At 44.7% G+C, this 11148-nt stretch overlaps 1 protein-coding gene across 1 annotated transcript in view; it reads left to right on the plus strand.

Annotated features, from left to right (window-relative positions):
- LOC309569003 (B-cell receptor CD22-like) overlaps positions 1-11148 on the plus strand; it is a gene marked incomplete at both ends in the record, with an annotated part of 263576 nt that overhangs the window by 84633 nt on the left and 167795 nt on the right. The window contains 4 exons of the mRNA XM_082274764.1: positions 1551-1841; positions 3936-4196; positions 4300-4542; positions 10529-10819. Coding sequence (XP_082130890.1) covers positions 1551-1841; positions 3936-4196; positions 4300-4542; positions 10529-10819 — 1086 coding nt within the window. The remainder of the gene's footprint in view (positions 1-1550; positions 1842-3935; positions 4197-4299; positions 4543-10528; positions 10820-11148) is intronic.

Raw genomic sequence — 11148 nt, forward strand, 5'->3', positions numbered from 1 at the left:
TCATACCGCCAGGGAGGTTAAGGGGGGTAAAACCTTCCGGGGCTGAAGTGGGTAAAAGTTCTGATTAAAATGCTAAAAAACAAACATGAAGTATATGAATTTTACATAATCTTTGCAGACCCTCCTGGTCCTTTTTAATTCCAAATTGAAGTGTACCCTATATACAATTTTTACAGTTGCATCCATGATTGGACCACTTCGCTGACCAGCACAGAATGAGTATCAGAAAGAAGATTCTGTTCCTTACCCTTTTTCAAGGTAAACTAGATTCATATTTTTTGGGGAGACTTTATATCCACGAACAATGACAGTAATGCCCCATACACACGTGCAGATTATCTGAAGACTTTTGTCTGCAGACTTACCAAAACCATATAATATGAGGTCAAACCTAAACACTTTCAATTTGTATCCAATCCGGCAGGCCCTTGCACTACATAGAAAAGGTAAATCTGAAGACAAAAGTCTTCAGATAATCTGCACGTGTGTATGGGGCATTAAGATATATTTTCATGTCTTTGGCCAGGACTTGTGTGTCAGAAGTGGGAGTTCCCTACCGAAATTGTTGGATTACTTGGATCCTGTGTGGAGATTCCCTGTACGTTCCTCCCTCTAGAGAGATCTACGACATCCAGTACTGTTTGGTATTTATATCAACGTAGAGGATATCCTCAGGTTTTTAACAGTCAAAGTAACTCTTCAGTATTAGAGGATTACAAAGACAGAACCTCATCAATACCTGGAAATAATAGTTGTTCACTGATGATAGTCCGTGTGAGAAGAGAGGATGGCGGCAATTACTATTACCCAGGAATAGCAGAAGATCAGGCGACAAATGCCTATTCACAAAGGAGTATGTATCTACATGTCACAGGTAAACATGTCTTTATGGTGGTAGTGGGTAAGCTTGGGTTTATGGAAAGGACACACAAACCATGGTCTATGACCCCACAGTTCAGGGGAAGAAGCTGTAGTTTGCCATGTGCTATATATGTGTAGCACTGCCCCCTTGAGGCCTGCCAGATGTTACACTTACAGGTCCCCCTGAGTGACCATTAGCAGCCTTGACATGCACAGTCTCTCTATCTTTTCCTTCTTGGCTCCTCCAATAATCAGTCCAGGGGTATGTAGTTGTTTTTGTGGTCATCCGCTGACATCCGCAATGCCATTGACATACCGTATTTTCCGGCGTATAAGACGACTGGGCATATAAGACGACCCCCCTATTACATGATCTACCGGTAATACTTATACTTAGGTTACCTTGGAGATATTATACTCGGCGTATAAGACGACCTCCCATTTTTGGGGGATTTTTTTGAGGTTCAAAAGTAGTCTTATACGCCAGAAAATACAGTACATTATGTCCGTATATCATCCGCGAAAAAATACGGACATGCGGAACGCCCGTGTGAAAGAGTAAGTCAGGAAGGGGTTTTCAGCATTTCTGCAGGTTACTTTCTTATACTTGGAAAATCTACTGAAGGTAAGAATGTAATACCCTTTTAACAATAACATCACTTTAGGAACTTAACATTAATATTTTTCAGATAATCCAACCAAACCGGAAATTACTGGAAATGGAGAAATGATTGAAAGAAGCAGTGTAACCTTTAAATGTTCTGTAGAGCACACATGTGGCTCCAATCCACCTTCTCTAAAGTGGAACAAACCTGGCCAACCCGAGAGACAATCTGAAGACCTTTCTGGAGGAAAATGGAGAGAAATATTAAGGCTCACATATATTCCTTCACACGAGGATGACAAAACACAAATGCAGTGCACAGCAACTTATCACAATGGAGAAACATTGCACAGTGCGACAACACTGAGCATCAGATGTATGTATTACAGTCAAATAAAGTTTAGCTTTAACCACTTTAAGACTGGAAGGATTTGCCCCCTTAATGACCAGGCCCTATTTTGCGATTCGGCACTGCGTTATTTTAACGGACAATTGTGCGGTCGTGCGAATACAACTGATGTCCTTTTTTTTTCCACAAATAGAGCTTTCTTTTGGTGATATTTGATCACCTGTGCGATTTTTATTTTTTGTGCTATAAACAAAAAAATAGCAACAATTTTGAAAAAAAAAAAAAACTATTTTTCACATTCTGCTATATAACATTCCCAAAAAAAATTAAAAAATCAAAAATTTTTAACATCTTAGGGCTCTTTCACAAGGGCGATCCGATCCGATCAGCCTGTCAGTTTTTCAGGCGGATCTGATCGGATCCTCCATGCAGCTCTATGGGGCAGCGGGTGTCAGCGGAGACACCTCCGCTGACACCCGCTGCCATCCGTATCCGATCCTGTCCGTGAAATCTGGACGGATGGAAACCCTATTTTTCCATCCGTTCAGTAATCGGATCGGATCTGATGAGAGCGGACAGGCGGTCCGCTCTCATCCGATCCCCCATAGAGGGCAGCGGGGGCTGAGACACCTCCCTCTCCACTCTGCAAGCGGAGACGGAGCTGTCATCCGCCGGCTCAGCAGGGATCGCGGATCGATCCCCGCTGAGCAACACGGATCCGCCTACGGAGGCGAACCGTGTGAAAGAGGCCTTAGGCCAATTTATCTGCTACATATTTTTGGTTAAAAAAAAAAAAATGCAATAAGCATATTTTGATTGGTTTGCGCAAAAGTTATCACGTCTACTAACTACGGGAAAGATTTATGTCATTTTTATTGTTTTTTTTTTTTACTAGTAATGGCGGCGATCTGCGATTTTTTGCGGGACTGCGACATTGCGGCAGACAGATCAGACCCCTAACTGACATTTTTGACACTTTTTGGGGGGACCAGTGACATTACTACAGTAATCAGTGCTAAAAATACTGTAATAATGCCATTGGCAGGGAAGGGGTTAACCCTGTGGGTGATCAAGGGGTTAAATGTGAGACTAGGGGAGTGATTCTAACTTTGGGGGGGGGGGGGTGGCTTCTGAAATGACCATAGAGACCTGTGATCCTATATAGAAGGATCGCATGGGCTCTATGATCATTCCAGGGAGAAGAACGGTCAGCTGTGTTTACAACAGCCGATCGTTCTTCTCTCTCAGCGGGGAGCGATCACGGGTGTCAGACAGCAATCGGAGCCGCCTGCCCGCTGCATAGGCTCCCCGCTGACCTAGCTTCCCGCGCGCGACCGACGTAGGAGGAGGAGAGCCACCCTGCCGCAGTAAAAAGGTGGCGGGTGGTCGGGAAGCGGTTAAAGCAACAGTGTAAAAATAAAATAAAATAAAATAATTTAATCATAAAAAAAAAAAGTGTCCCTATCCTCCCGTGCTTGGTCCCACACGCACGCAAACAGCCATCCCCCCACATGCGAGGTATGGTCGCAAATGTCAGATCATAGGCAGTAATTCTAGCACCAAACCTCCTCTGTAATGGTAAGTTGTAAAGACTTTTAAAGCGTCGCCTATTGATAGTAATATTTACATTGTTTGTCGCTGTTGCACGGGCGTGCGCAATTTTAAAGCGTGACATGTTTGGTATCTATTTATTTGGCATAACATAATCTTTAAATATTTGACAACAAAATTGGGTTATGTATTGTTTTTTTGCAATAAAATTGTTTTTTCATTGTTTTTTGCAAACACCGTGTGACATAAAAAATTGCAAAAATCTATTCTCTAGGGCAGGGGTGTCCAAACTATGGCCCTCCAGCTGTTCAGGAACTACAACTCCCATGAGTCATTGTAAATCTCTGACATTCACAGACATAACTAGGCATGATGGGAATTGTAGTTCCTGAACAGCTGGACGGCCATAGTTTGGACACCCCTGCTCTAGGGCCTCTGCTTAAACAAACTTTATATAATATTTCGGGGTTCAAGTCATTTTCTAGCAAAAAAAAAAAAAAAACCTGATTGTTACATGTAAACTAAAAGTGGCCAAGTGGTTAAGCAAAAAAATATTCTCTTCTTCACCAGATGCACCAAAAGATGTGACGGTCAGCTTACCCAAAAACAAAGAGTTTATGGAGGGTAGTGAAGTGACTTTAACATGCTCGAGCAATTCTAACCCTCCTCCACAACGATATGAATGGTATCATTCAAATCTCACAATGAAATCAGGACTTGAAATGAGAATCACAGTACAGAATGTCAGCAAAGACACAGAACCCTATTCTTGTGCTGCAATAAATAATGTTGGGAGAGGAGAATCACCACCAACACAGATACCTGTGCAATGTACGTAAATCCTACTCGGCAGTAATAGAGACAAACCATTGATCACAATTTATATAAGTTTAATAATAAAGAACTTTAATAACACATTTTATGTGTTTTTTAGATGCTGCTACTGGGGTGAAAGTCACTGTGTTTCCAACAGAGGGAGCCACTGAGCTAAAGTGCAGCTTTGTGAGTGGGTATCCCAGTGTGACTCATTACACCTGGATGAAGGATGGAAATATCCTGGTAAATAAAACTGAACAGATCCTGGAATTAGACATCAATGAAGAAAATTCTGGCTCGTACTCCTGCATTGCTCATAACACAGCTGGAAGCTCCGCCTCCGCAGAGCTGGATTTTAAAGGTCAACAATTATATTAAAGTGAAAGTAAATATGGAGTTAGGCTTAAAATAGCAGGCGTTCCTGGGAATTTTTCTAGCAAGTAATAATAGGCGGGGCCTTTTTCTCAGACAATAGGTGCAGGAACTCCCCCTTGTCTCCGCCCCCTACCCACCTCCTGCTCCATTCCTTGGTCCCACTCCCTACCCACCTCCCAGTACTGCCCCTTGTACAGAATACAGAACCAAGTAATAATAGTGGTAAGTTGTATAGAATTTGTTAATGGTAACAAGAAAAGCAGTCAAATAGATCCCATGCAGCCAGTAACAATAGATCCCCAGCAACAAAAGACCCCCAGCAACAAAATATCCCCTGCAGCCAGCACCAATAGTCTCTCCAGAAGCCTGCAACAGTAGACCCCTAGCAACAATGGATCACCTGCAACAATATACCCCCTACCTAAGCAACAATAGACCCCCAGCAGCATTAACAGAGTTCCCTGCAGCTAGCATCACTAGATCCCCCCCCCCCAGCAACAACTGACCCCCAGCAGCAATGGATCACCCGCAACAAAATACCCCCTACCTAAGCAACAATAGACCCTCAGCAGCAACAACAGATTTCCCTGCAGCTAGCATCACTAGATCCCCCCCAGCAACAACTGACCCCCAGCAGCAATGGATCACCCGCAACAAAATACCCCCTACCTAAGCAACAGTATACCCCCAGCAGCAACAACAGATTTCCTTGCAGCTAGCATCACTAGACCCCCCCCCCCCAGCAACAACTGACCCCCCAGCAGCATAAGATCCACCCCAGCAACAGTAGATCCCCCACCAGCATTAATAGACCTCCCCCACCCTGCAAACCTAGATCCCCTCCAGCAACAATAGAATCACCCAGCAGCTAGCATTAATAGACCCTGAACCCCTTGCCATTACATAAATTCAGTGATGGAGGTGCCAGAGCTGCATTCCCCCGTGTTCCCGCTGAAAAAAAAAAGCCCTCGTAATAAGTAAAACCACACGATGGCATTGGCACACACCTGTGTAACACTCAAGGGCAGTATAAACCCATAAAACAATACATAATATATGTGGTAGCATCACTTGCTGACTGCTTTCCTTCTCTGGACAGCTATTCACAAGAAGAAGAACCTAAATCTCTTGCAATCTACAGTTCTATTGGATGGCTATCATAGCTGCCAACTGTCCCATTTTTTCCAGGACAGTCCCGGCAAATACAACCCTGTCCCGGGCAGTTTACTCTAGTCCTGGCAAATCAGTGTTGCCAACCGCCCATTCAGGCTGCCCGTTCATGCCCGCCGTCCTGGGCATCTGGTGCCCGTAAAAAAAATGGTAAGTCATTGATAGCTGTGCTGCTAATTTTTTCTTCAAATGTTGGCAACTATGGGCTATGCTTCCTTTTAGGCTCGGTTCACAACGGGGCGGCTTCAAAGCTGTCCGACTCTGAAGCCGCCCCCGTGCAGTGCGACCTCAGCATGGCTTGCAAAGGACTTCTTTAATAGAAGTCAATGCAAGCCGCTCCGAAGTCGCCCCCAAGTAGTGCAGGAATCTTTTTCTAAGTCGGAGCGACTTGAGTCGCTCTGATTAGAAGGGTTCCATTGCACTGAATGGAGCGCGACTTGTCAGGCGCCCCGGTGTGAACCGAGCCTTAGGGTTTTCCTGGAGCCCAAACATAGCCATCCATATGTGCTTGCTCTCAGCTGGGACTACAGCCTCACATGACTACTTGCTTAGTAGCCACAGTAGATGGCTGCTCAGCCCATCAGTCCTTAGATTGACAACAACACCGAAAAAAGTTGGCAAATAAAGTTTGTTAAAAACAAAAATTATATATTACTCAAAATAAAAAAAAAACATAAAAGGCATCTTTTTCACTTTTCTGCTGGGACTAGCAGAAGAGCAAGCAAGATGTAATTTTATTTATTTTTTTAATTTTGAGTGATATAATAATATAGTTTTCTTTATTTTTTGTCCATGAACCTTTGACACCATTTTCCAGTACTGCTGGCAGCATAGGCGTGCGCAGGGGGTGTGCCTGGCACACCCTAATCACCAAGGTTACCAACCATGCAGTGTCTATAAAAAGCCAGATGCTACAGTTGCCCTGTGTGTCTGCTGCCTCCTTAGCCAATAGGAACGACACTGTACCCGCCCCCTTCCCCAGCTTGCCTTATTTCACTTTACCACAGGAGGTTCTGGATGCTGGAGTGGGTGGGAGAGGGAGGAGTAAACACAGCCTGCAGTGTGGGACGGATGTCAGCCTACCAGGAGAAGGTAAGCTGGACTGCGACATTGCGGCGGACAGATCGGACCCCTAACTGACATTTTTGACACTTTGGGGGGGGGGGGGCAGTGACATTACTACAGTAATCAGTGCTAAAAGTATGCACTGTCACTGTAAAAATGACACCGGCAGGGAAGGGGTTAACATTACTGGTGATCAGTGGGTTAAATGTGCCCCTAGGGACGTGATTCTAACTGTCAGGGGGCGTGGCTTGATTGTGATCCTATATAGCAGGATCACATAGCCTCTGTGATCACTTCATGGAGAATGACGGACGGCTGTGTTTACATCAGCCGTCTGTCCTTCTCTGCCAGCTGCGGGAGATCACGAGTGGCCGGTATCACGAGTGACATTGAAAAAGCCGGTCACACGCACTGGCTCCCCAGCTAACAAAAGGGGTGGGAGCGTGCCGCCGGTGGCGCCGCTCGCCCCCTAGAGTCTCCTGAGCGAGTGACGTAACATAACACCGCTTTGCCCAGGAGCGGCTGCCTGCCGCAGTAAAACTGTGGTGGGCGGTTGTTATTTGGTTAATCAAATGTAATTTAACCACTTACTGTGTATGCAGCACTTTTTTCTTTTAATCCTTGTTTATGTTGCTGTTTTAAGCTGGAATCATGACTGCTGCCCCAGGTTTCCTGTTTCAGGGTGGCTCCTTTCTCTTATAGCATCCTATGGAGCCACCCTTGTATTCAGGGACTAGAGTTGTGTCTCCCTACACTCTTCGCTCCTACTCCCCCCTCCCTTCTTAAAGCTAACAGAATGACACAACTTTTTTCTGTGAACACCTGGAAGTTCAGGGAAGCAGCACAGTTTACTGATGGATCTTTATTTTAAAGTTCTCAGGGTGTTCAGCTAAAAGTTAGGGGTTTAGATTGCTATTTCAGTGATGGGGAATCTTGGCACCCCAGATGTTTTGGAACTATATTTCCCATAATGCTCAACTACATTACAGAGTGCATGAGCATCACGGGAAATGTAGTTCCAAAACATCTGGGGTGCCAAGGTTCGCCATTACTGGGATAAACAGCGTTCTAAAAATGTAGAATGGAGACTTAACATCGCCCTTACAAAAACTGTAGGTACTTCATAAATTAAAAGGATGACTTTGATTTAAGTTGTACTTTAATTAATCCTTTTTATATAAAATGCCTCAACGGTTGTTCTATCCATAGACATTTCTAGCTGATTATGAATTACATGAGCAGTGCTGATAGGTAAGGTAAGATTATAAAAATAACTGACACTTTTTGGAAAATAAGCATACTTATCCACTTGTCCTCCAGAAGATTTATCCCTCCCCCCCCCCCCCCTTCATGACCGGGCTGTTTGTTGCTTTTTTGTCACTGCATTACTTTAACTAACAATTGCACGGTTATGCAACGCTGTACACAAATAAAAATGATGTCATTTTTTCCCCCCACAGAGCTTTCTTTTGGTGATATTTGATTATCTTATTTTTTTTATAAATAAACAAAAGGACAATTTTGAAAAAAAAAACTATTTTTTTCTTTCTGCTACAAAATATCCAATAAAAAAAAAAAATGTAAAAAAACAAATGTCTTCCTAAATTTAGGCCAATATATTTTCTGCTACGTGGTTTTGTTAAAAAAAAAATCCCAATAAGCGTATATTAATTGGTTTGCACAAAAGTTATTGCGTCTACAATTTATGGGACAGACAGACAGACAGACAGATAGATAGATAGATAGATACACGATAGATAGATAGAGATAGATATACGATAGATAGATAGAGATAGATATACGATAGATAGATAGAGATAGATATACGATAGATAGGTAGATAGATAGATAGATAGAGAGATATAGATATACTATACGTAGATAGACGTCACACACGTCCTGGTTGGCCAGGTGTTCTGTCTATTAAAGAAGCCAGGCTAGGAGGCGGGACTGTGTGTGTCGGCGAGCACCCGGCAATTACAATTAAAGCTATTACAGTGGGATGATCCACGCTCTGTGATTATCCAGTCAGTCAGCTGGCCGGGTTTCCTCTTCCTCTCCTCTCTTCCCATGAGCAGCTTTTTTCCTCTTCCTCTCCTCTCTTCCCATGAGCAGCTCTTTTCCTCTTCCTCTCCTCTCTTCCCATGAGCAGCTCCTTTCCTCTTCCTCTCCTCTCTTCCCATGAGCAGCTCCTTTCCTCTTCCTCTCCTCTCTTCCCATGAGCAGCTCCTTTCCTCTTCCTCTCCTCTCTTCCCATGAGCAGCTCCTTTCCTCTTCCTCTCCTCTCTTCCCATGAGCATCTCCTTTCCTCTTCCTCTCCTCTCTTCCCATGAGCAGCTCCTTTCCTCTTCCTCTCCTCTCTTCCCATGAGCAGCTCCTTTCCTCTTCCTCTCCTCTCTTCCCATGAGCAGCTCCTTTCCTCTTCCTCTCCTCTCTTCCCATGAGCAGCTCCTTTCCTCTTCCTCTCCTCTCTTCCCATGAGCAGCTCCTTTCCTCTTCCTCTCCTCTCTTCCCATGAGCAGCTCCTTTCCTCTTCCTCTCCTCTCTTCCCTTGAGCAGCTCCTTTCCTCTTTCTCTCTTCCCATGAGCAGCTCCTTTCCTCTTTCTCTCCTCTCTTCCCATGAACAGCTCCTTTCCTCTTCCTCTCCTCTCTTCCCATGAGCAGCTCCTTTCCTCTTCCTCTCCTCTCTTCCCATGAGCAGCTCCTTTCCTCTTCCTCTCCTCTCTTCCCATGAGCAGCTCCTTTCCTCTTCCTCTCCTCTCTTCCCATGAGCAGCTCCTTTCCTCTTCCTCTCCTCTCTTCCCATGAGCAGCTCCTTTCCTCTTCCTCTCCTCTCTTCCCATGAGCAGCTCCTTTCCTCTTCCTCTCCTCTCTTCCCATGAGCAGCTCCTTTCCTCTTCCTCTCCTCTCTTCCAATGAGCAGCTCCTTTCCTCTTCCTCTCCTCTCTTCCCATGAGCAGCTCCTTTCCTCTTCCTCTCCTCTCTTCCCATGAGCAGCTCCTTTCCTCTTCATCTCCTCTCTTCCCATGAGCAGCTCCTTTCCTCTTCCTCTCCTCTTCCCATGAGCAGCTCCTTTCCTCTTCCTCTCCTCTCTTCCCATGAGCAGCTCCTTTCCTCTTCCTCTCCTCTCTTCCCATGAGCAGCTCCTTTCCTCTTCCTCTCCTCTCTTCCCATGAGCAGCTCCTTTCCTCTTCCTCTCCTCTCTTCCCATGAGCAGCTCCTTTCCTCTTCCTCTCCTCTCTTCCCATGAGCACACTCGCCCTAAATCAATTTCCACTCGCAAAATGCGAGCAGGCGAGTTGAAATTTTGAGGGCTGCTATATAGCAGTCTTGTGACTTCTGTGAGTGTCTGTCTGAGCACTGGTTAAAGCTTGTAGGAGGAGTTTTCATTCTCCTCTGACTGTCCTATGAGGCTGCCCTCTGACCATCTGTCTGGGCAGTGCTGATTGACCCTGTGCTGATCACATGCACAATCCAAAACAAAAAAACTCTCTAGCAATACACATTAAACTGAGCATGTGCAGAGTGCCTCCTAGGGCTCTGTTCTATCAGCAGGTGGATTGGGGACAGTAAAAGAATGGGAGGATCAGATAAGACAGGGTTAAACAGCCTTTTTAGACAATACAGAGGATTAACCCCTTAGGTTCTACAGTAAGTATAACAAGCATGCTTTACGGCATATACACACGGATTTTAATGTTGTGGGTTTAGTAACACTAACCTTGACATGTTTCAGATACTCCACGCATATCAAAACTTACTGAGAATGGAGAAATGGTTGAAGGACGTCCTGAAATATTTGCATGCTCTGTAGTGCACACACTGGTCTCCAATCCGCCTTCTCTAAAGTGGAACAAAGTTGGCCAAACCGAGAATCAAACTGAAGTCCTATCTGGAGGAAAAAGGAGAGAAATATTAAGGCTCACATATATTCCTTCACACGAGGATGACAAAACCCAAATGCAGTGCACAGCAACTTATCACAATGGAGAAACATCGCACAGTGCGACAACACTGAGCATCAGATGTATGTATTACACACAATTATTTCACAGTTCATGAACTCCACATTTTTGGGCTCCAGAAGAGTCTGCCAGGAAAGGGTGGGCATAGTCAGAGTCCATCTGACAGCCCCTAGGTGTACCCCCCCACCACACCTGAAGACCTGTTATGTCCCTTGTGGCCAGTTTTCTGTTTTTAACCACTTCAATACCGGGTACTTTCACCTCTTCCTGCCCAGGCCAATTTTCAGCTTTTAGCGCTGTTGCATTTTGCATGACAATTGCGCAGTCATGCAACACTGTACCTAAAACAAATTTAAACAAATTTTAAAACAAAAATATTTCCCCCCCCCCC

Source organism: Pelophylax lessonae, assembly GCF_965119305.1.
Source record: "Pelophylax lessonae genome assembly, chromosome: 12".
Classification (NCBI taxonomy): domain Eukaryota; kingdom Metazoa; phylum Chordata; class Amphibia; order Anura; family Ranidae; genus Pelophylax; species Pelophylax lessonae.